Raw genomic sequence first — 26179 nt, forward strand, 5'->3', positions numbered from 1 at the left:
TTTGCACATGACCTTCACACTCCATCTGTTGCCAAGTCTGTAAGGTGCCAGCTCATACGTTCTTCCGAAGAAACCTGTGCCATTGGGCTCTTATCTCACGCTAATCCTTGAGCGTACACATTCCAAGTCATCTAGAGATGATTGAGAAGAACTTTCAGAACAGCATCTTTAGATGTCATTGTCAAGAACTTTAGGGTTTTATCTCATTAAACGCAGTTACATTGCTGGTCAGTGTTGGGGAAAGTTACCTTTAAAAGTAATGCATTACAATATTGCATTAGTTACTTTTTATGGAAAGGAATGTGTTAGGTTACTTTTGAGTTACTTTTTCTCATCTGGGCTGTTTGTTTGCTTGTTTTTATAAAAACAAAAAAGTTTTTTATTTTTGGCAAATATAAAGGCCCTTTCACGGCAAACATGAAATAAATAAGCCTCAGGCTGAAGGAAATGCAAATCTACGCCTGTACAGCAGAGGGCGCAGCTCAAACAAACAAGCCTTTCAGCTGCTGCCATTCTGGAATACAGAAGAATAGGACGTAGGAGAAGAAGTAAATGAGTAAATGCCTGCTCGCATTTAGTCTAGAACTAGTGTAGGATAACCATCATATTCAGAAAGCGCACACAACACCTCCCGATTTCTCTCAACATGAGGACAGGAGAGCTGTCAGTCAATAAATGGGAAAACAAAGTAACTTGCGTTACTTATTTGAAAAAGAAACTCAGATATGTAGTTGTAAATTTAAAAGTAATACTTCACTCTTTAATTGAGAAAAGTAATCTAATTACGTAACTCGCGTTACTTGTAATGCGTTACCCCCAACACTGTTGCTGGTACATTGAGCCAGCGTGATCTAGCATATCATTAAATATATTAATTCATCAATGTCCAGCATCTTCCAAGGTCAAAGACGACAACTAAACGTCCAACATCCTGATGCAGGACAAGTCAGTTTTTCATAGTAATGTTTTTTGCTACTCCAGATTGGTTTCTTAGGGTTTATTAGGCTTTCTAATTCTCTCCAGCATACAAAAAACGAAATTCAACAATTTCATAAGGTTCAGTCAGTCCAAATTCTGTTTCTTTGAGATTTACCACAAAGGTACTGTATACAGCTACACTCAGTGGAATTCAGAGCATGGCTATTAAACTCATCTCTGACAGTCCGTGCAACACAGTCCAGGTTTGGGTCGAGTCCGTAACCCACACACACACTCTTAGCTATCAGAAAGAACATCTTACCTTCTTGGAGAAATTCTTAAGTGGAGATTTAACACAGTTTCCCATAGTAAAGTCCCTTCTGCTAATTTTGCGCGCTTGAGAGTCAATGCGGCCGCATGCACGCATATGCATGCATCCACATGTCTCCATGCATGGATTACAGATGGTGAGATGAGGTCTGCAGGCTTATCTTCTAGGAAAGATGGATTTTAGGGGATGTAGATGATCCAGGGGTGGCGACGCAGGATGTCAAGGTGACAGTAAGGGAGGAGAGAAGAAGTGGATGGAGGGATCAGAAAAAGGAGACATGTGTCTCAGTGTGAAGGGCTGCTCAGAAGAGAAAAGCCAAGATTGCTTGTTCACTTGCTTGCACTCTCTTTCTCTCCCTTTCACCCTCCCTTCGTTTCCCCCACTCTCTCTTTTCCACTCATTTCCCTCCCTCTTTCTCTCTCTCCCTCACTCTCAGCTGCTCAGTTTTAAAACCGTCCATCCAAACAAGGCGAAAACAGACAAAGAGGCTCGCACGGACGAGCGTATCACCTTCCCCCGAGCAAGATGCTGAAGACACTAATCCAAAAACACACACACTCAGGAGCGTGCGTGTACGAACACAGTCGATTACACACATACGGATGTTGGGCTACAGAGCTAAAAATACACACACTTGTAGTCGTGCCGCCCAGCTACGAGGGGCAGTGTTCAGATCAAAGACCGGACGTCAAAACACAAAAGCCGCATGTGAAAAGGTGAGGTTGCGACGCACCAGGCACGAATGCGCCAAGGCTGCCAAATCGCAGAGCACCGGACGAAGGCCACAGCAAGTTATTAGGGGAGAACAGGAAGCCCTTCCCAGAATTCACCTGCTGAGTTGGCACTCACCCACTGAACCCAATGGTTTCCTGTTTAGGCCACTCTCACCTCACTCTTTCTCTTTCAACATCTCTCTGTGTTCACAGGAAACAAGAAAAATGACAAAATAAGACCTTTAACCTTAAATGATGCTCCTAGACAGCAGGAAATTCAAGGGATAGTTCACCCCAAAATGAAAATTTTGTTATCATTTACACACCCCTTATGAGTTTCTTTCTTCTGCTGAACACAAAAGAAGAAATTTTGAAGAATATGGATAACCAAACAGTTGACAGTAGCCATTGACTTATAGTAGGGGAAAAAAATACTATGGAAGTCAATGGCTACCATCAGCTGTCGGCTTGGAACAACTTGAGGGTGAGTAAGTAATGACAAAATTTTCATTTTTGGGTGAACTATCCCTTTAAATGGAGACTTTCTGCCAAGACGCTAACGTCTGTATTTAACCACTAGAAATGTAGATTGATATCTAATATTGGTTAATATATTGATTATCGTCTTCAAATTCTAAGTAATTATCAGTTATCTGTATCGCCCAAAATGTGCGTACCTTATCAAAAACTATATGTTTATTTGGACATGTTGCATGTATTGTTTTAGCATACGGGTCTTAAAGTAATTATGCAAATCAAGTGATGACAGCGTAAACACGCCCACCATTGCAACACAAGCATCTGATTTGTTTTTTTAAAGTCTTTAAAATCTGTCAGTGTCTTTTGGTCTGACATGTATGATTGGCTTAAAATTACAATTAATCTGGTATCTGAGTTTATTATAAATTACATAGCCTTTAGTATAATTGAAGATGTACACATTCAGTTTTTATAGATTAATATATTTATTTTAGGGAAATTTATGAATGTAAGAGCATCAAAGCAAAGCCATTAATTTCATTAATTGTGCTGTTTTTGGATTGCCTTATTGTAATTGGCCGCATCTGAAAAAATGGCATACTAGATTATAGGTGCGTCCCAATTCGCGTACTTATGGACTATTCTATGACGTTTTTAAGTATAAATAGTGCAAGTAGTGCATTCACACTGAAAGTTCCAAAAAGAAAAAGTGCACTTTAAATACCCGGATGATGCACTAAATTAACGGAAAAAATGAAGTGTGGAATGTTGGACACTCCGTGCACTCAACTGTCGCAGCTTTAATTACGTAGCGGAGGGGAAGGGAGGATCGGACTCCGTTGTTAAATGACAAAATAACCTTATACAATTCACGCACTACCTGGATGAGTGCATAGTGCACAAGTACATAGTGTATAAGTGCATAGTGTATAGTGCGTCATTTGGGACGCAACTCTTGTCTACTCTTTTGCTACACACTCAAAAGTAAGTACTTTTTGTTCACAGAAAGAGTACATACTTTTAGGGCGTAGTTTAAGTAGGCGAATTGGGATGCAGCATATGTGTGTAATCCTGTAATCGCTCCTCTTCATCATGTGATCATTATTTGATGACTCACTGCTGCTGTGATCACTACTGCCCCCTTTCTGCAGGCTGTAATCAGTGTTGCCAAGTCTGTGGTTTACCTGCAGAATTGGGCAACTTTAACACTGCTGTCGTGGGTTGTTTTTCATGTCCATGAGATGAAGCGACTCCAAATAACATGATATTTAGCCCCTGGAATGCAAATTTTACCAGGGGAACCCCACAAAAAAAAAAACTATCTCATTTGTCATTTAATTTCTCTTAGGGAACTTTATGAGAAACATCAGCTCAATAAGAACTCCTGAGCTACGAAAAATCGACCGCTGAAGACATAAATTTCCCACTGGATCCATCAATATCTCTGTTGTAAGCACATTTAACCTTCCTGATTAATTCTCAGCTGATCTATTTGGTTTACTCATGTATGGCTTATCTCTCGCTCTCTTTCTCTCTCTGTTAGTGAGGATGATTCATCTAGTTGAAGCCAGCATCTTCACCGGAGGCTCATTGTGAACTTCAGAACACATCAGAAATCAGAGCCAGGCGCCGTCCACTCTCATAACGTCAACTCAGCAAGAGAACACGCACCAGCAGCGCAGAAACACAGTAGCGCACGTGCGCACACACTTGCACATATCCATACATGCTCAGACCGGCTCTTTAACTGTCGTAATCGCATAACTGTGCGTGCATGTACACATAAATCATCCACACGAGGTGATTTAAGTCATCTTTCCAATACTGTAAAGCTTATAGGAGTATGTCAAGGTTAAAATAAACAGATATGATTTAGTACTCTGGGTTCGTCACAACCTGTTTAGCTGGCGTTACTGTACGTCATGTGTACAATATTTCTGTAACATCAATCACGCAACACAGTGTGGCAATCTGACTGATATAATCAACTCTGCCTTTTCAGAAAAAGTTCAGCCTTCTAAATTTTAGAAAATGTTGTGATTTAAACTGAATAAAAACACTTCAAGGAGTATTAAGGTGGGAATGATGTATTCCATCAACACAGTTTACCTTATTGTAACATAGTCAGTGCAGGGAAGAGGAGAGGCTGTAGCCATATGCAAGCAGAAATTTAATAATAAAAAAAAAAAAAAAAGAAATAATCCAAACATGAACAAGAAATCCAGAAACACAGGGGAAAAACACACATTACATCCTCACAAAGAGAACAACTGACAAAACAGACATAACGTTTAAAGGGTTAGTTCACCCAAAAATGAAAATAATATAATTTATTACTCACCCTCATGCCGTTGCACACCCGTAAGACCTTCGTTAATCTTCGGAACACAAATTATATAAAAGATATTTTAGTTGAAATCCGAATGGCTCCGTGAGGCCTCCATAGCCATCAATGACATTTCCTCTATCAAGATCCATTAATGTACTAAAAACATATTTAAATCAGTTCATGTGAGTACAATGGTTCAATATTAATATTATAAAGTGACGAGAATATTTTTGGTGCGCCAAAACAACAAAAAAACGACTTACATAGTGATGGCCGATTTCAAAACTCTGTTTCAGGAAGCTTCGGAGCATAATGAATCAGCGTGTCAAATCATGATTCAGATCGCGTGTCAAACTGCCAACGGCTGAACCAAAAATATTCTCATCGCTTTATAATATTAATACTGAACCACTGTACTCACATGAACCGATTTAAATATGTTTTTAGTACCTTTATGGATCTTGAGAGAGGAAGTGTCATTGCTCCCTATGCAGGCCTCACGGATTTCAACAAAAATATCTTAATTTGTGTTCCGAAAGATTAACGAAGGTCTTACGGGTGTGGAACAGCATGAGGGTGAGTAATAAATGACAGAATTTTAATTTTTGGGTGAACTAACCCTTTAACATCTCTTATATGATTATTTATTCGATCGGGCGCAAGGTCAAGTGACAACAATAACATACTATTGTTTATATTGTTTTTTGATGCATAGGCATACTGTTTTACATACTATTTTTTTTTTTAAAAGCACACAATACATACTGTGTGTGCAGTATGCTTAGTATTTCAGTCCATACATATCTGTAAAATGATTGACAGGAAGAAACCCAGCAAACAAATACATGTTCTGAGAATTGCTAACATTCCCACTGAGTTATTTAAAAGTTATTAAAGGTACAGTTCACCCAAAAATGAAAATTCTGTCATTAATTACTCACCCTCATGTCGTTCCACACCCGTAAGACTTTCGTTCATCTTCAGAACACAAATGAAGATCTTTTTGATGAAATCTGAGAGCTTTATTAGAGGTTATTCTTTATGAACTTTTTAAAGTGTCAAAAAGGTAGTTGTGTAGACTTTGGAGGGACAGAAAGCTCTCAGATTTCATCAAAAAGATCTTCATTTGTGTTCCGAAGACGAATGAAAGTCTTACAGGTGTGGAACGACATGAGGGTGAGTAATTAATGACAGAATTTTCATTTTTGGGTGAACTAACCCTTAAATTAATATTCTCTGAATGTTCAAAACATCCAGTTTTTTAAAAAAAAATTTTTTTTCTTGGTTATACAAACGTTAAGGGAAAATTCCATTTCGTAAACATTATGGGATTGTTACTTTTTCGGGATTGCTTTTTTATGGGATTGTTACTTTTTAGTTTATAGACAGATAGATAGATAGATAGATAGATAGATAGATAGATAGATAGATAGATAGATAGATAGATAGATAGATAGATAGAGTCAGGGTACTCAAGGTGGTTGCTAGGGTGTTATGTGGTTGCTAGGGTACTCGGGGTGGTTGCTAAGGTGTTGCTATGCGGTTGCTAGGGTATTTGAGTTTTTTTTTCAGAATGTTTTTTCAACATTCTGAAACAAGTAGTATTTAAAAATTTTATATGAATGATAATTGGCTAATGCACTTTATTTTGTTTCAGAAACAAGTGTGGTGTATCATATTTCACTGATATACACTGCGAAAAAAAAAAAACATTTACTCTACTAGTATTTTGGTCTTGTTTTCCCAGTACAAATATAATAAATCAAGACCAAAATATTAGTTTTCTTACCCCATTGGCAGATATTTTTTCTTGTTTTAAGCAAAAACTCACTTTTTCAAAGAAAATAAACTGTGTCTTGTAATATCTTCTGCTTCTCAAGTAAATGTATCTTGATTTAAGACAGTTTACATATTTGTACTGGAAAGTTAATTAAATGTTGTTTTGCAGTGTTAGGAACATTTTACGCATGGTTTAGAATATATTGCAATGCTGTCAACTTTTGATGATTAATAACTTGTGTTTGTGTTTTTCCTCATTTGTTGCTTCGGAGAAAAGTGTATTTTCAATGATTGAATGTTAAATGTACTATGCAACATTCACTCTTTCCTTTTTTCATTTAGCAGATCAGTTATGCCAAGTTTACACTACAGGATTTTAAGCTCGATTTGTAAATTAACGAGCTTGCCGACAGGTCGGACTGTGATCAGCGCTCGCCAATCTTTACGTGTGAACTACTGAACGACGCATCAAAGAAACAACCCCCCCATGACCTTGGTGTTGCTGGCATCACGCTCTTGCATTTGAGCTCCAGGAACTCAAGCATTTGAGCCGCACACGCATAAAACGGATCATTCTGACAGCAATGTTAATAAGACTTCTTCATTTTAACGAAGATGTGAGGTCATGGATAATCCTGTTGGACACGGCAATGGGCTGCCAGAGAGACAGGAAGATGAGCAGAGAGGTTCATGTTCATCTCTAGCTTGCTGCTCCATCTTACACAATCACACATACAGTTTGAGATCAAAGAAACATCTCTGACTTTGTGAATATTTACAAGAAAAGATAAACTTAAAAAAATATATAAAAAATCATGAATATACCGATGACTAGATTTTTACATTATCTGAAGGAAATGTGAGCACTGATCTGCTGGGAAATACTGAATAGGTTATTAGCTTTAATACACATTTTATGTTGGTTTCTTAAAAGGTAGATGGATTTACGTGCAGAATTAGACATTTCTCTTGAAATATTAATTCACCTTCTTTTAAGAGCATCAAAAATGTAGCAGCTCTTCGGAAGTGTTGCTCTTTTCCACATCCGAACGCTTCATTAGCTCTGGTTTCACTCTGTTTTTCTCTCCGCTCGACCCTTCGCACTCACCTGCCATACCCGAGTGTCAAGTGCTCGCCTCGGGTAACCCGCAACGTGTCGGGTGGTGCTATGTTTTGTTGCTATGAGGACTTGTGCTAAAACAAATAGATGTTCTTAGTAAATGTTTTATAAAAGTGCCTGAATGCACGTTTCCCGTACCATAGGAAAGTAAAATCCCAAATGGGATCTTTTTAATATTGCAAGAATTTCACATAGTGAGCAATGAGACTAAATGGAGAGCAAATGGAGACTTTTGGTTCTGTTATGATTTGCTCAATGTAACGTCTTTCCCAGTGTTGGGGGTAACGCATTACAAGTAACATGAGTTATGTAATCAGATTACTTTTTCAAGTAACGTAAAGTAACACATTACTTTTAAATTTACAACTAAATATCTGTGTTACTACTTTGTTTTCCCATTTATTAATTTATTCCCATTTAATCAGGAGTAAGTACAGAGGCATGGTGTGCGCTGTGTAAACATGATGGTTATTCTAGACTAGTTCTAGGCTAAATGTGAGCATACATTTACTCATTTACTTCTTCTCCTGCATCCTATTCTTCTGTATTCCAGAATGGCAGCAGCTGAAAGGCTTGTTTGTTTGAGCTGCGCCCTCTACTGTACAGGCGTGCATATGCATTTCCTTCAGCTTGAGGCTTATTCATTTGGTGTAAAAAGGCCTTTACAATTGCCAAAAATAGAACTTTTTTGTCGTTATAAAACAAACAAACAAACAAACAAACAAAGAGCCCAGATGAGAAAAAGTAACACAAAAGTAATGTAAGGCATTACTTTCCATAAAAAGTAAGTTTAGCAAGTTTTTCCCTACAGTGAATAGTGACAAAGAGTATGACAAAAGCATCATAAAATGACTTTTTGTTTTATGTTCCAAGTGTTTTGCAAATTAGGTTTGCTGTCAAATGACAATACTTGAGAATCAATGACATGTGATGTCAAACCTACATACTGTATATTTTGACAATTGCGTATCTTGTCTATTTTGGGGTAAATATCATAAAATGCGCCAAGAACATCAAAATCGAAATGACAAAAATCAAGCTGTATCTATTGACCATTTGGGTGTTTGCAAACAGCGATGATGTGGTCTGTGGGTGGAGCCTATCTGGTGGCAGAAAGTAACAGTTCTGCAGTAACAGTCTATGGAAGCCACGGAATAAAAGAATAAAAAAGGTAATTTATATCTCACAAATTATGACTATATGACTTTCTCGCAATATTTTTTTACAACTCTGAGAACAAAAATTAGAATTGTGTGATATTCTGCATTTTGTTCTCAGAATTGTACATTTATATCCCCCATTTCTGACTTTTTTTTCCTCAGAATTGTGACATGAACTGCATGTTATAAAGTCTGAAATGGCAGGTATAAACTTGCAATTGCGAGAAAAAGTCAGAATTGCAAGATAAAAATATTATAGGTTTAAATGTTATGTATGTAAAATGTTATAGGTTTAAATATTAATTTCATGCTGTAACTGTAGGGATAATACATTATGCCTATGCGTATGTGAATATTACTGTATGCTGATCTATTGTTTACATCAAATTTATGCTTTAATATCATTGCAGGTTTGATCAGTCCAGTCCATCAATTTAATGACTTACAACCATAAACATCTGTTAAAGGGCGTCTTCAATGATAGTATTCTAAAAAATGAAGACCATCTTTTTTTTGCAATCGGATTCTGACATCCAAAAGCACAAAAAGACTTTTTTCCCCCTTATTCCGTGGATCTTGCATATTTTGTTCCACTGGTTATTGCTGTTTTTCTGCCACCACAATGCGTGCACAGCTGCAGTGACGTAATCTACTGCCAAACTGGCTATAGGACAATTACAATTTTGTGGCATTTATATGCATTTATATATATATATATATATATATATATATATATATATATATATATATATATATATATATATATATATATTATATTTATGTTTTTTCTTATGTTTTTCTGACAAAATTTTATAAAACAGGTATTATTATTTAAGTTGATCTTGTCTTTTGTTTTCTTTCTTTGTAATATTGTCCAAAACTCATAAATAAAGCTTAAAAAAATTATAATTTTATAAAACAGAATATTTTAAATAATTTTATGATTTAATTTTTTCCCTAATTTTCAGGTTAAATGTGACCTGAACATTGAGAGGATCACCTCTTTATTAGAAAAAAAAAAAATCAATGAAAGATCTCTGAGCAATAACATGTTCCTCAGAGATGTGCCGAGGAAGAAATTTCAGGTCTATTCTCTCTCTCTCTCAACTACACAGACTGAGAAAGGCTTAGAAATTCTGCATTTCCTCCCCTGCAATCCATGGGCGAATAAAAAAACACACATTTGCTTCTATAAATAGCACAGACTTTTGAGATTGTATGGAAGACAGAAATGACGTGGAATTTACGACACAGCTTGTATTGCTTATTCACATATCCTCTTTTCTCTCGTCTGTTTAAGCCTGATTCTTTCAATTATCTCTCCGTTTGCCTTCCGCCCTCCCTGTTGTTCTGTATCTCCCCCCATCTCAGACCCTTGCAAGGTCGGTGTGACCCAAGTGGGATGGAGAGGGAGGGCGGGGTTCGACTGAATGCTCCGGAAAAAGCCCAAAGAATGAGTGCAAATGGAGCTAAGCGAGTGAAAGGCAGAGCTAAAGTGGTTCTGCATCACCTGCCTCCGAACACTGAGTGTTGTGTCTTTCTTATATAATACATAATGGTCTCTCATGCTTCCCCTTTTTCTTCCTCCTTGCACCTTCATATCATCATCTCCTGTATCCCTCCATCCCAGTTAGGATCCAGCAGGGAGGAAGGATGCGAGCGACTTGACAAAGAGTGGCAGAATGTCATTTTGTCAGAAGAAATAGCGCCGTATCTCTGACTCCAGCCAGAGAGCCTGAGACGGGCAGCCCCTGCTGGCAGAGCAAGGGCATCGATCTGAAATCTCACTGTGAAAAAAATGATGCAAAAAATTGTGCTTTTGATGTACGCAGCACGTCTCTAAAAGCGGGTTAGTGGCATAATTCGTTGTTAGTGAACGCAAGTCAGGTCAAGTGATGCCAGCATTAGGATATTAATCTCTTCTGCCTCAAGAGAGAGAAAGAGGAAGACTATGAGCAGAAGCACAAGACTTCTGCGACACACAGCGGCTGAAAAGAATCTGACAAGGAAGCTCAGGTTAATAAATGCTGTGAAAATATATTGCTCAGAGTTAATAATGCATTTACCAATGTTAACACATGAGATCATAAGGTATTACAAGGAAATCACATTTGTTACATTGAAAAACAAATTTGCAATCTTTTCTTTAAAAAAAAGTTAATATTTTACATTATAGAGCCTGTAGAAAATAATATGTTTTGGTAAAGTAACAAAAGCTTTTTGTGTGCAACTTCGGACGTATGCCATATCAGTCAGCAACAATAAACCTTCTTATACAAATTTTCTTTTATCCACAAGAGTATAATAGTACAATTCATTAGATTATTTTATGGAAATTTTTGTAGTAGCATGTGGTAAAATTAAGGTTAAGTTTTCCCATTTATATCATTTTCAAGAATATAAATCTACACTCTAAAAATGTTAAAAACAACCCAAGTTGGGTTGAAAATGGACAAACCCACTGATTGGGTTGTTTTAACCCAGCGGTTGGGTTAAATGTTTGCCCAACGTGCTAAGTAGTTTTATTTAACTCAACTATTGTATTACTGTATTGCTTGCTTAAAATGAACCTAAAGTATGTTGGAAATTAACATTTATTAATATGTTTAATAAATCAACATTTTAATGAATAATAATTAACTATAAACATTTATAAAATTGCTTATTAATAAATGTTCACCTTTTAATTATTATTATTGCTTCTAGTAATTATGTGTCTGATTTTTAACCTATTCTTTTTTTTAACCTATTCTGATTCCAACCTATTTTGGGTTCATTTTAAGCCAGCTATAGTTGGGTTAAATAAAATAATAATAATAATGATAATAATAAATAGTTGGGTTAAATAAAACTGCCCAGCAAGTGGGCAAACATTTAACCCAACCGCTAGGTTTGGCCATTTTCAACCCAACTTGGATTGTTTTTAACCCAGCAATATTAGTGTATGATTCATTAAGTAATATCAAGGAAATCTGTGACTAAATTGATTTTAAAAAATGTAATCTGATCTGCTAAAAGTCAACAATAGTAAAGGTGAAGTAAACTTTCAGTTATATATATATATATATATACACACACACATATAATAAAGGTAAACTATGCCATTTTCTGACACATTTTCAACCCAAACAAAAACACCCTCCCTTTATTTCCCCGCCCCCAAAATGCACAAACACGCAATGCAAGAGTGGATGTCTTCTTTACCATAGTTGAAGCTCAGCAAAATAATGCTTTGCAAAAAATAAAATGAAGATGACCAACGAATGACAAGGAAGCACAATAAATGAACACAGTACACAAGAGTATATACAAGAAAGAGTCGCCAGCAGCACACCAGCTCCAGACCAACAGTGACACTCAAAATCACGTATGGGGCAGTAACAACGCAACCGCGGCGTCCATTTTCGGGCCTTCCTTTGAAATTTAGTGGGTGAAATTCAGTCATTCCAATAGGAATCCGCACGATCTAGAGTTTCACATGAAGCCAAAGAAGTTCCCTAAGCAAATTTCACTCATGTTTAAGTTGAGCACGTGAATTTGCTGGAAAACTGTTTTTTTTTGCAGGCAAAATATCGCTGAATTTTCACTAATGTGACCGCACATTAACTATGTAAATAATTCTGAGTGACTGCTCATGTTGCAATGCATTATGGGTAGGTGCTATCTGTTCTCACCTTCTTATAGAAGTTTAGTACCTTTAATGGTTTGCTTAAACACAAGCTGCGATAGTCTTTCCTTCCTTATTGTGATGTATATAAGTGAAACGGCTTCTCGAACAAGAAATAATGTTGGACAGAACTTGATTTTATCAATTGGGAATTAATTGAATGGTTGTGGTTTGATATTTCTGTGATGTCATGTGAGTGACAGGTTACCCTGCCCTCACACCAATACGTTCTTTATGTAGATATGGATCTAAATTAAACTTCAAGGAGCCTTCTTTTAAGAGCGAATATATAACACACTGCTTGCATGTTTAAAATACTGGTTGGTTTTATATTTAAAATCACACTTATCAATCAGTTAAACACTGATGATCATTTTAAAATGAATGTGCAAACAGATGCGTCTCCATATTCTGTGATATACATTAGATCAGTCTCGGCAGGGTGATGAGCTACGCTCGATTCCTCTCTTCGTTTTCACGGTTTCAAACCCCACGTGTCAGGTAGCTAATGGATTTGAATTTTTTCACTCCAGCACAAAAGACAGCTTTCCCCTCTCCTCTCTAATCAGGTCTTGAGCTGCTATATTTAGTGCCTGCTGGCGGAGAATGATTTCTGTAGGGATTGTATGCAGGCCTTGATGTTACATAAGGAAATATGAAACACAGCATTTGAGGAATATCAATCCACTACGAGGAAAAAAATAGACACGGCGGCGCTATAAATACAGCAGCGTTTCCGTTCACATTAGGATGCAATGCTTTTCTGGATACGAGCTGAGCTCATGTGTGCGCGAACATATTGTACGGCATCGCAATCGTGTGTCACGTCAGTCATGTCTGAATGTTCTCTTAAGAAACGTGCATGCTTTTTAACTTTTGCACAGGTCTTACACTGAAGAGTTGTGACAAAATGACTGTGTGACATTTTCAAGCCAAAGACTAATGATGTCTGGGAGGCACTGAAACTGAGCAAAAGTGTCAAAACTAGGACCCACTCAGCTTGGTTCAATCCTGGCATTACTGAATCTTGAGTTTCTGGCTGTAAAGACCGATGCTTGGTGTCAGAATAGGCTTCTTGTGACGTTATCAGATGTGTGGTTCACAAAATAGGCTTTGTGGTAACAATGCGATTTCTGTTGTACCTGTATTATATTTATAATGATTGATCAAACACATTCAAGTTCAAAACTGTGCTGATTATAATGACACACAGCTGGATGCTCTTTTCAGTTAAGTCCCCTTTTCTTCACATAAAAAATTAAACAATTTCACTTTCATTCAGTGTTTTGTTTTATTCCAGCACAGGCACAGATTGATGAAGGGTTTCTGTTTTAGCTTGGCCTATAATTTTTGAAAATATGCTCACAAATATAGTGAGACATGGCAAAAATTGACATTTGAAGTGCTCCCCACTGTTTGAAATGCTCATAAATGGGCCACATCATGTTTTCATCATTATCTTAAGCCGCATTTCCACCGAAATTACCTGAAACAATTTGTCCCAGGAAATTTTTTCTCCCAGACCTGCTGCTGTCTGCGTTTCCATTGTGGTCTAAAGTACCGTGAAGATTAGGTAAATTAGTCCGGTGACGTAGGAAACCCTGAACCTCAAGGTCGGTTCATTGGTCGTATTTTTAAACTCCATTGTTGATTCGAATAGCAAACAACTCTCACTGCACACACCGCAACAGACTTTTAAAAATCAGCATGTTCAGCGCCCAAATCCCACCTCTGAAAATTCCTGAACTTTGAAAAAGTACTACCTCGTGAGCAGGGACTTTCTGAGGGGGAAATTTTTACCCAGAATTTCATTTAGACCCTGCGGTCGAAACACACCGAGTACCACCCCAAAGTCCCAAGTTCCTGGGGAAAGCTCCTGCAGTGGAAATGTGACTTTAAGGGGATAGTTCACCCAAAAATGAAAATTCTGTCATTAATTACTCACCCTCATGTCGTTCCAGACCCGTAAGACTTTCATTCATCTTTGGAACACAAATGAAGCTCTATATATTTGAATAAAAGCCTAAATTAAATCTGTTCATCATATAAAGCAATCAAGTCTCTTCAGAAACACTGCATCCTCACTAATATATAAGGTCTGTTAGTGTGTGAGTTTTAATTTGAATTGTACTTTTGAGGCAGAAATGACACCAAATGTCAGACAAAATCTGACAAAATCGCACTTTGTGAATGTCCTTAAAGCTAAAAATGGTAAAAATGAGTCATAATTTAAGTAAAAATAATGTTTCAGCCTGAACAAGGTCTTTGAAACAAGCAAAATTTGCAAGCTTTTCTTTTCATTCTATTACTTTGTCCTTCATATGGAGCCCCTAAGGGGACATGGTGATGGGAAAAAAAATGAAATGAAATGAAGGGAGAAGTATCTTTCAATGCTTTTGCGTTCTCTAGCAAAACTATCGCGTTCCCCCAGACACTTTGCATTCTCTCGCAAAACATTTCTGTTCCCCTGAGAAATTTGCAAAAGCACTGAAATACAGTTTTTCCTCTCATCCCATTTTTTTTTTTTTATCATCACCATGTCTCTTTAGGGGCTCTGTACCTTCACACTTGTCCTGTGACAACCCAGATGTGCGAAAGCTGTTCATTTGTTTGTTTGTATTATCTTTTCGGGTATAGGATTAGAGCTTGGGTTAGTTTTAGTTATAGTTTAAGTTCATATAAAAAGAATTTAAGTCTCTGGGATGTCCTCATTTAGATAGCTAGACAAATGTGTGCCTTTCTGTGTCTGTGACCTATTGAAGCTTTAACCTGAATTTGGAGGAGTTATTTCTGTGGCACATTAGAAGGATGGTTAGTTATTGTCCTTCAGAGATATAGAGCAGTAGGAGAAAGTGGCATTAAATTACAGTGAGGACGAGAATGATGATCATAGTTGATACAGGTCCCGCTGAAATACACACTGCAAGAAAGTCCGTAAAAATAGGGCAAATGTACTGTGTTAATTTTGTGTATTGATTTTTCACAAGGGTTTTATGCATATTTTGAATCACACATTTAATTGTCTTGTGGTTCTTTTGGGTTAAACAGTGCATTGCATGATAGTATATATCATGAAAAACTCTTAAAAGTCATAAAGTGCATTACTGGACATTCCTGTAGAGCCTCAAACGATCTCACGTAATATCATATGTTAAAGGCAGGGTAGGCAAAAAAATGTATAAAAAACTTTTTTTCAAAATTTGTTTAAACTTTATTTATATATCAATACATAATTAAAATGTAAGTACTCTGAAAAAGAAAGTATAAAAATCGAGTGTCTGTAGACCTCTCACGACTGTTTTAAAGACAGCTCATTATTTCCATTCACTCCACCCCCTCCCTTCTGGGCTCCTTCCAAAGCCACGCCCCCAAAACGCATGAACGTGTGACTCCGACCACTGAGCTGGAAGACGCATTATTTACCTGAGACGAGCGGAGAGGAAGGAGCACAGTGCATGTAGTGACATCATGTCAGAATCACATGTAATAAAAATAACTTTAAAATTATGAAGATAAACAAACAAGATGTATTTTAGTACTCACTATCAAGCTAGCATATTGATATTGGTAAAGTTTAAAATATATATTTTTTGATTCGCTAACGAGCTAGTTATCTATAAGGCAAAGCTAAAAACAGGTTGCATGATACACGTTTTTCCATTACCATCATTTACACTGTGATGAAGATGAATTTCGTGTAAGATTCATAACATATACGTTGTTCTACAGATCAACAGAGTAACATACACTCAAATATCAACTCACAACTGCATTGCAGACACAAAATAATAACACACACATACAACAAAGTGTGTACGACACACACAGATACAAGATAAAGACATCAGTAAACATAGGTAGAGAATATAAAAACAAAACAAAGGCGAAAAAAACGTGCAGGTAAACTTGCAGGTGAACATGGTAAAAGACTTAGACAGAGGGTAAAATTATGCACAATTCAACACTATAGCTATCATTATTTATCGTCTCTACTACGGCTCGCTAAGTAATGTTATGTTAGCTATATTACGCAGCTACGTGTGCTAATGACACATGCTTCATGAAAAAATAAACAAAAAAATATGTATGATCAAAATACAAAAAGAAAGATTTACCTGTCCAGCAGAAATAAAGCCATCAAGGAGTCACTTTTCAGCCCCTTGAGTTCCCTCAGTTCTCGCCATCGCTGGAAAGCCACGCCGATATTAACTCGCGTTTTATTTCTTTGTTTATCCAAAGACTTTTTGTTCATTGCCTTTTCTTGTACTGTTACTGTCTTCCTTTTTTGCCTGGTTTGCCTTCACTAACTGCATAGGCCGATACTGTGAATTTAGCTTGCTGTTTCTCTGCCATTGTTTTGGTATTCCTAGGATCCGTGCCTCTTGGATTCCCCAAATCAAACGTGCGCGCGCAAGTGGGCAGGTCATGTGTGGCAAAAGGGTGGTTGCCATGGTTGCGAGAGAGTGACAGCCGCCTAAGCCAATCCTATGTTTCGTCCCGGATGGAAATAATGAGCTGTGTTTAATACAGATTAAACGGTCTAGAGTCACTCGATTTTTATACTCTTTTTACCAGAGTTCTTACATTTTAATTATGCATGTATATATATAGAAAGTTTAAACAAATTTGGAACAAAATTTCTTACCTACCCTGCCTTTAATAGCTGAGTAACAAGAGATTCAAAAATGATGCTCAGGTTACACCATGTATGTCACTTTCAACCATGCGGTTACAATTTCTACAACAGCTCCACTCGTTTCACTATCTAATATGCATATCATTTATCCATCAGTAATTTAACATTGCTGTGGCTTTAGATGTGACAGTACAGGGTCAAATAAACCACTCTGACCACCATCTGAACTCTGAATTCAAACTGACATTTCTGAGACTTCAGTTTCACTTTAATCTTCAAATCCTCATGCATAATTCAGTTTTATCATCATTATCTGATCATAGAGAGATCATATCCCCAAAAGACGCATGCACTCCAGTTACACATTCAAAACATCTTCTATGAGGCACTGTGATGCACAATGAAGTATCATAACCCATAATTCAGCAGCATTAGGTTATAAGGGAGAACATTCAGTAATGATTGTCATTTAGCTGACACTTTTATCTAAAGTGACTTACAATTTATTACATTTTTTGTTTTGTCTTTGCACTAAATGTCTGAGACAAAAACTCTAAAGCTTGAATGCAGAAAAGTGGTTCATACTTTTCCATTTAATTCTCCATTGACCACCTGTTGAGTTTTATTTTTTTATCATTTCAGTTTTACTAATAATATTTTCTTTCAACCAAATTTGAGTTAACTTAATATAAACATGTTTGGAATAAAACCTACACCTTTTTTTAATGAATGGTATAATCATTCCTCATGAAGAGACTGAATGCAGCATTCAGCGGTTCAGTCTTATTCACTGTCTTCCCAGCATGCACCAAGGCATAAATAATAATTATGGTTTGACAGTTTGCCAATTTGATTTACACTGTTGTTGTTGATTTTGTCATGTTTAGCAATTCACTGTGATGTTGATTCACAGTTGATTAATTGGTTTTTACCCTTCTGCAATGTGACATACTAAAAATAGCTAAAACTATTTTAAATGATTATAAATGGTTTTTTTATACACCTTTTATAACCTTATATTAATAGTTTTTTTTGTCACACCACAGTATCTGGAATTAGTACAGATGCAAAAGGTGATTAAAGATGTATAAACTTTTCCATATTGATATATAATATAATGTCCATGGACACTTTATTCATATTTGTATAGGCTATGGACCACATGAGATGAAACACATAATAAAGAACAATTTGTTAATCATTTTGAATTCACTTTTTGATTGAAACTTGCTCAGTTGAATTAAATTAGTTAAGTTGCCATTTTACTGAGCAGATGTACTGTGTCATACTTAAAAATGTAGCCTACTGTAAGTCACCTTAGATACAAGAATCAGCTACATGACTTATTTATAATTAGTGATTATACCCTACCTGTCCGAAGACTGATTTGACAATGGGATGGAGGTCTGCATCAAGCGCGCCGCTGTACGCGCTCGCTCTCCCGTGGACGCGCGTGCTGCTGGGCTGAAGCGCTGGAGGTGGACTAGAGGTGAGGCTTTGATTCGAGCCCGTCCGATACCTGTCCTTCGTTTCAAAGAACAGCGCGGCTTCGTCCGAGCGCTTGGAGAGGGATGGAGACGGGGAGGGCGTCCGGCTGGTGCGGGAATTCCCGTGCAGTTGTACCGGAGGGTCAATGGTGTGGTGGTGCCGTGACGGTTTGCGGTGTTCCGCTCCATCCTCCTGATGATATCCATCCTGGCCTCGGGGATTCTGGATCTTCTCCGCTTTTCGTCCGTGTTTCGGTTGGCAAAGAGGTCTGCGGGCGGTGGCATCGCACTCTTCGGTCCAGCACGAGTCCTCGCCGCCGACTCCCGTGTGCCGGTGACCGTTGCGTTGACTCGCGGGGTCCGCGCGGACTCTCCGGTTCGTTTTGATCAGGGATGTGGTGGATTCGCTTTTTGGAAGCGAGGAGCTCATATTGACACCCACAAACTCGTGAAGTTTTACAGTTCAGTCAGATATAGCAGCAAAAAGCCTTAATATTCAAACGTGTCGTTGGAATCTCACCGGTGAAAGCAGGGTGAAGGACTTTATAGAGCACGAGAGCATCGCACAGGTCGCTCGCGCAGAGTTTTTCGGTCCCTCGTGACCCCATTGAGCGCGCGCTACCACAAAAATTCAGCAAGTGAATCTCTCTCTCTCTCTCTCTCTCTCTTTCTCTCATAGGATGAAAGTTACGTCAAACTGCCTCGAGAAGCCATTGAAGAATAAAAGGCAGTCAAAATATTAATGACTGTGTGACGTGACTTCTGCGCAGGTGAATTGAATACAGTGACGGGGGGAAAAAACATGACATTGATAATAAATGATGAGAATTACATTTGTATTCAACCTCTTTGCATTTTACATCAGTGAATATTTAACTACAAAAAAATGTTAATGTAATTTCCATTGTTATTATCCAAGAAAAAACAAACAAACATCGACCTTGTGTGACAACATGCCCCAGTGGAAGGTGCATTTTATGGGAAAATGTCACAATAGGTGTTTTTGCTTAAAAATTAATATTATTATTAAAAAAACAAACATAAAATTTCATTATAAAACACAAAATACCTAAACATCTTAGCAAGGTTCTACTGCTAGATAAAACTATTTGTGCACAAAGGGGGAAAAGACTATTCACAGCTTAAACTGCAAACGTCAGTCATATTCTGGCTGTTGACTTTGAGTCATGTATTCATGTGTCAAAACATGCCGCTCCTTTGAAATCTTTGTAACTGATGTACCGGGTGCAGAACTGCTTATAATGGCCGTTTCTGAAGGACAGTGAGTTTTGATGGATATCACAGTCAAACTGAGGTGGCTGTACTCATCTTTACATAAGACCAGTGTCATCTTTTAAACTTCTTTCACATTTAATGACTTGTTTCAGATGTAAGACATTTTGTGTGAGATACATAATAGAGGTAGACGAGATGTTTCCTGTTCAAACAGGACCGTTGTAAAGTCCCATCTGGTTGCTTGCGTTCCTTCAGTCTCGGAGCAGCTGCACAGGGTGTTCAAGCACTTATGTGCATTATGTCACTATATATGGACCCAATTAAAGAAGTAAAAAACTTCTTTCCACTGCGTGTGTACACAGTGTGTGAGATGTTGGAAAGTGCCGCTTCTGCCCCACACAGTCTCCTGGGACTTTGTGTTCACTGACATCTGTGTCTCTGTCTCACTCGCTTCAGGGAAAGATGGCATCTTTCGCTTCATCTCACCATCTCTTGCCCTGCATCACTTCCTCCTTCCTTTTTTGATTGACACGACTTCTCTTGGTCTCACTGTAATTCTTGGAATACATACTGTGACTTTTGGGTTATCTTACTTTCGCTTGAGTTGTGTTCAACTTTTTATTCAGCAAATATGATGAATTTTTAGTTTCTCAGAGATACTCCCCTCCCACCTCTCTCTCTCTGCAGCAGGGGACACTAAAGCCCCAGGGTTCAATCTGGCCCATTTGCATTCAAGGGAGCAAAAGAGAAAAAAAAACAAGATGTGTGTGTTTTTTTTTATTTTTTTTATCTCACACTCCAGTAAACAGAAAAACAAACTTATTTTCATGTGCTACTTTGCACTTATCAAATGGGCTCAGGTACTTTATATGATATTCAATGGTGTTTGCAAGAGGCTTTGAACAAATCTTTAACCTTAAGTATTAAACTTTGAGCTCATATTTGTATTGCAAACATTGTATTTACACTACAGTTGCACTACTGTTTGAAAGTTTATGGTCAGTAAAACTGTTTTTGAAAGAAGTCTCTTATCCAAAGCTGCATTTATTTGCAGGAAAAACAGTAATATGGTGAAACATTATTAGTTTAAAATAACTTTTCTATTTTAATATATTTTAAAATGCAATTTATTCCTTAATGCTCCTTCAGAAATCATTCTAATATGCTGATTTGCTGCTCAAGAAACATTTCTTATTATTATCAATGTTGAAAACAGCTGTGCTGCTTCATATTGCTGTCAAAATGATACAAAAGTGCTTCATTATTTTAGGATTCTTTGATGACTAAAAAAGTTCAAAAGAACTGCATTTATTTGAAATAGAAATCTTTTGTAACATTATGCCTTTAGTGTCAGTTTTGATTAATTTATTGCATCTTTGCTGAATAAAAGAAAAAAATCTTACTGACCCCAAATGTTTGAATGTAGTGTTTCTGAAAATATTTTTGAAACTACCCAATCAATTCAATTGTGCCAAATTTCACACCACAAATCAATTTTATGTCCTTTTTCAGAGGGTTGGAGAGATTTTTTCAGATCTCTTTAAAGGGATAGTTAACCAAGAAATGAAAATTTCATTTACTCACCCTCATGTTGTTCCAAACCTGTATGAGTTTCTTTTTTGTGCTGAACACAAAAGAAGATATTTTAAAGAATGTCTGTAACCAAACAGTTGATGGGCCTCATTGACTTCCATAGTATGGAAAAAAAAAACTATGCAAGTCATTGGGGCCCATCAATATGAAAGCATGTTTCTGCCACTGAATAAAAGATTAAAAAAGGTATAATTATGAATTTTTATCTTTCAGTTCTGACTTTTTTCTCAAAGTTATAAAGTTATAAAGTCAGAATTGTGTGTTATAAAGTCAGAATTGTGCGATATAAAGTCAGAATTGCATGATATAAAGTCAGAATTGTGAGATATAAGGTCAGAATTGCGTGATATAAAGTCAGAATTGCGTGAAATAAAGTCAGAATTGCGAGATATGAAGTCAGAATTGTGCGTTATAATGTCAGAATTGTGTGATATAAAGTCAGAATTGTTTGATATAAAGTCAGAATTGTGTAATATAAAGTCAGAATTGTGTTATAAAGTCAGAATTGCGTGATATAAAGTCAGAATTGCGTGATATAAAGTCAGAATTGTGTGATATAAAGTCAGAATTGCGTGATATAAAGTCAGAATTGTGTGATATAAAGTCAGAATTGTGTGATATAAAGTCAGAATTGTGTTATAAAGTCAGAATTGTGTGATATAAAGTCAGAATTGTGTGATATAATGTCAGAATTGCGCGATATAAAGTCAGAATTGTGTTATAAAGTCAGAATTGCGTGATATATAGTCAGAATTGTGTGATATAAAGTCAGAATTGTGTTATAAAGTCAGAATTGTGCGATATAAAGTCAGAATTGTGTGATATATAGTCAGAATTGCGCGATATAGTCAGAATTGTGTTATAAAGTCAGAATTGCGTGATATAAAGTCAGAATTGTGTAATATAAAGTCAGAATTGTGTAATATAAAGTCAGAATTATGTGATATGAAGTCAGAATTGCGTGATATAAAGTCAGAATTGTGTAATATAAAGTCAGAATTATGTGATATAAAGTCAGAATTGTGTAATATAAAGTCAGAATTGTGTTATAAAGTCAGAATTGTGTAATATAAAGTCAGAATTGTGTTATAAAGTCAGAATTGTGTGATATAAAGTCAGAATCGCATGATATAAAGTCAGAATTGCGTGATATAAAGTCAGAATTGTGTTAAAAAGTCAGAATTGTGTGATATAAAGTCAGAATTGTGTGATATAATGTCAGAATTGTGTGATATAAAGTCAGAATTGTGTTATATAATGTCAGAATTGCGCGATATATAGTCAGAATTGTGTGATATGAAGTCAGAATTGTGTTATAAAGTCAGAATTGTGCGATATAAAGTCAGAATTGCACGATATAGTCAGAATTGCGCGATATAGTCAGAATTGTGTTATAAAGTCAGAATTGCGTGATATAAAGTCAGAATTGTGTAATATAAAGTCAGAATTGTGTAATATAAAGTCAGAATTGTGTAATATAAAGTCAGAATTATGTGATATAAAGTCAGAATTGTGTAATATAAAGTCAGAATTGTGTTATAAAGTCAGAATTGCATGATATGAAGTCAGAATTGTGTGATATAAAGTCAGAATTGTGTTATAAAGTCAGAATTGTGTTATAAAGTCAGAATTGCGTGATATAAAGTCAGAATCGCATGATATAAAGTCAGAATTGCGTGATATAAAGTCAGAATTGTGTTAAAAAGTCAGAATTGTGTGATATAAAGTCAGAATTGTGTGATATAATGTCAGAATTGTGTGATATAAAGTCAGAATTGTGTTATGAAGTCAGAATTGCGTGATATAATATCAGAATTGCGCGATATGTAGTCAGAATTGTGTAATATAAAGTCAGAATTGTGCGATATAAAGTCAGAATTGCGCGATATAGTCAGAATTGTGTTATAAAGTCAGAATTGCGTGATATAAAGTCAGAATTGTGAGATATAAAGTCAGAATTGCGTGATATAAAGTCAGAATTGTGAGATATAAAGTCAGAATTGTGTTATAAAGTCAGAATTGCATGATATAAAGTCAGAATTGTGAGATATAAAGTCAGAATTGCGAGATATAAAGTCAGAATTGTGTGATATAAAGTCAGAATTGCGTGATATAAAGTCAGAATTGTGTTATAAAGTCAGAATTGCGTGATATAAAGTCAGAATTGCGTGATATAAAGTCAGAATTGTGTTATAAAGTCTAAATAAAACTAGCAATTCTGAGAAAAAAGTCGTTTTTCCCTCAGAATTGAACTTTATAACTCGTCATTTAGAGTTTATATATAAGAAGTTGCAATTCTGACTTTATTTCTCACAATTGTGATTTTATGTCCCGCAATTTTGACTTTGTATCGCGCAATTCTGACTTTATATCTCACAATTCTGACTTTATATCACGCAATTCTGACTTTATAACACAATTCTGACTTTATATCACGCAATTCTGACTTTATATCACGCATTTCTGACTTTATATCTCGCAATTCTGACTTTATATCGCGCAATTCTGACTTTATATCTCATTTTAATTTTGACAAAAAAAAAAGTAAAAAAAAAAATATATAACTATATAACATATAACTCACAATTCGGAGTTTATTTCTCGCAATTGTGAATTTATATCTCGCAATTCTTTTCTCAGAATTGCGAGATATAAATTCACAATTGCGAGAAATAAATTCCGAATTGTGAGTTATATGTAATATAGTTATATATTTTTTTTTTTACATTTTTTTTTTTTTATTTAGTGGTGGAAACAAGCTTCCATAAATCAACTGTCTGGTTACCAACATTCTTTAAAATATCTTCTTTTGTGTTCAGCAGAAGAAAGAAATTCATACAGGTCTGGAACAAGGAGTAAACGATGACAAAATTTTCATTTTTGGGTGAACTATCCCTTTAAAGACACTGAAACTAAAGACACTAAGGTCTTTATTTTGGCTGAATCTCAAAAGTTGAGAGCAGAATAAAAATAAAAATAACTTGGGCAAAACAACTGTCAAAAATCTGTCGCACAGTATGTAATATCATGATTGAAAGATAAGGTAAGATTATTGGAGACATGTCAATCAAACAGGAAGGAGGATATGATGAATGCAGGAGTATATAATACTAAACAGTTTTTTTCCTAGTAAATGAGCCTGTAGTCAAAACGCTAGTTGAGACTAAAGCACTTGCTGTTCCACTTGATAACATTTAGTCTAAAATTTCAAGTGCTCATCTTACAGTATCTGATGGTTCAATTCCCTCAGCTTGTATCATTTTTCAGACTTTCCAGATTGAAATATGCTCAGTATGTTAATCTTAGCAACTGTTAGAAAATTCTTAACAAAACACAGGGTGTTAAACTGAGACACAGCCAATCCACTTACCAGAAAGCTGCATGTGTGTGTTCTTTTCAGGACTGATGTTGCCGGTCAACTATCTGGCCAGGGCTCACCCTCTCAATTAACCCCAGACTATTGGCTCTGTTTGCTGGTGAAACATTCATCAGATGGTTTAATAATTGAACAGTCAGCAGCTTGAGACCCATGAGTTATCGAAGGACTGAACACTGTACACTTGTGCTTCTGCATAAACACATCAGCGCCGCAGAGTTCAGCCAAATATGGAGGGATCATTAGTCAAATAGCTTCACAAAGGCACAATGTGTGGCTTGGGTAATGAACTTCATAAAAAAATGAGTGTATATTAAAGTTCTGAAACATTTATGAAGTTGTCCCAGTTACATAAATTAAACATTATAAAACATGTCGGTAAACCAATCTTCCCAAAATGCCAGTGGTGTTTTTAATATAGTCAGGAAACAATCCAAAAGGGCTCAAATAGAATACAATTTGGAAAAATAGTGCTATTTTAGTATCATTGAGATACTCATTATAGTTTTTATTAATATTTTGAACCAGCTTTCATTTTCATTTTAGTTATTTTTAGTAATTTTATTGTGTTTTTGTCATTTTAATAGTTTAATAGTTTTCATTGATGACGGTTAATGGGTCAGATTTGAACTCCAAAGCTTTGCTTGTGAGTTCAAAATAATGACATTACATGCCATTTAGACTGCAATGCATTTAATACTACTTTTTTATTTATTTCCCCACCCCCATGTATTCAGGGCAGACTCAGTGGAATGAAGATACTTTTGGAAACCATTTACGCTTGAGTGGAGGAGAGATGTGCACTTGGCTTATGTGTTTTTTTTTTTTTTAATTCAACTGTCTGCCCCCTAGTGCATTAAAGATTGTCACTATGTAATTCCCCTCCTCTAAAAACAAAGCAAGGCTGAAAAGTTTGAGTGCACATGTTCCCTAATAAGGAAGACACAATTTAATCCAGTAGCCAAAACAAATCCGGTACCGTGTTTCCTTTTAGAGTTAATGAAAATGGAATAATAAATGCAAATGCGAGAAAATGCGTAACGTGTTCTGAAGGGTTGTTGCTGGGAAAGCAGGGTGGGGGTTTTGTATGACGCAAAGGGGACGGAATAATTATTAAGTCTATTTATGGAAGCACAAAGATGGAAGCCACTCATACTGCACTTCTGAAACATCCCTGTGGGTTCTCATTTTCAATTAATCAATTTGGGTTTAATGTGATAACTGTAATAGGCAAAGAATCCTAATGAGTTTGGAGCTCAAAGGCGACATCACGACTGTTAAAAAGCACTCAGTTATTTAGCCTCAAAAATGGGCAGCTTTCTGCAATTAAGAATTTAAGGGATAGTTCACCACC

At 36.3% G+C, this 26179-nt stretch overlaps 1 protein-coding gene across 3 annotated transcripts in view; it reads right to left on the bottom strand.

Annotated features, from left to right (window-relative positions):
* Window positions 1-20666, bottom strand: part of cabp1b (calcium binding protein 1b) — a 38126-nt gene extending 17460 nt beyond the window's left edge. The window contains exon 1 of one of the 3 annotated variants that reach the window (XM_048181021.1): window positions 18505-20666. In XM_048181021.1, coding sequence (XP_048036978.1) covers window positions 18505-19050 — 546 coding nt within the window. In that variant the 5' untranslated portion in view covers window positions 19051-20666. Of the gene's footprint in view, window positions 1-1240; window positions 2019-18504 lie in introns of those variants that run through there. The other 2 variants (XM_048181022.1, XM_048181024.1) reach the window with 2 other exon arrangements.
* Between the last annotated feature and the right edge of the window lie 5513 nt (window positions 20667-26179).

The sequence above is a fragment of the Megalobrama amblycephala genome, linkage group LG2 (genome assembly GCF_018812025.1).
Source record: "Megalobrama amblycephala isolate DHTTF-2021 linkage group LG2, ASM1881202v1, whole genome shotgun sequence".
NCBI classification, from domain to species: domain Eukaryota; kingdom Metazoa; phylum Chordata; class Actinopteri; order Cypriniformes; family Xenocyprididae; genus Megalobrama; species Megalobrama amblycephala.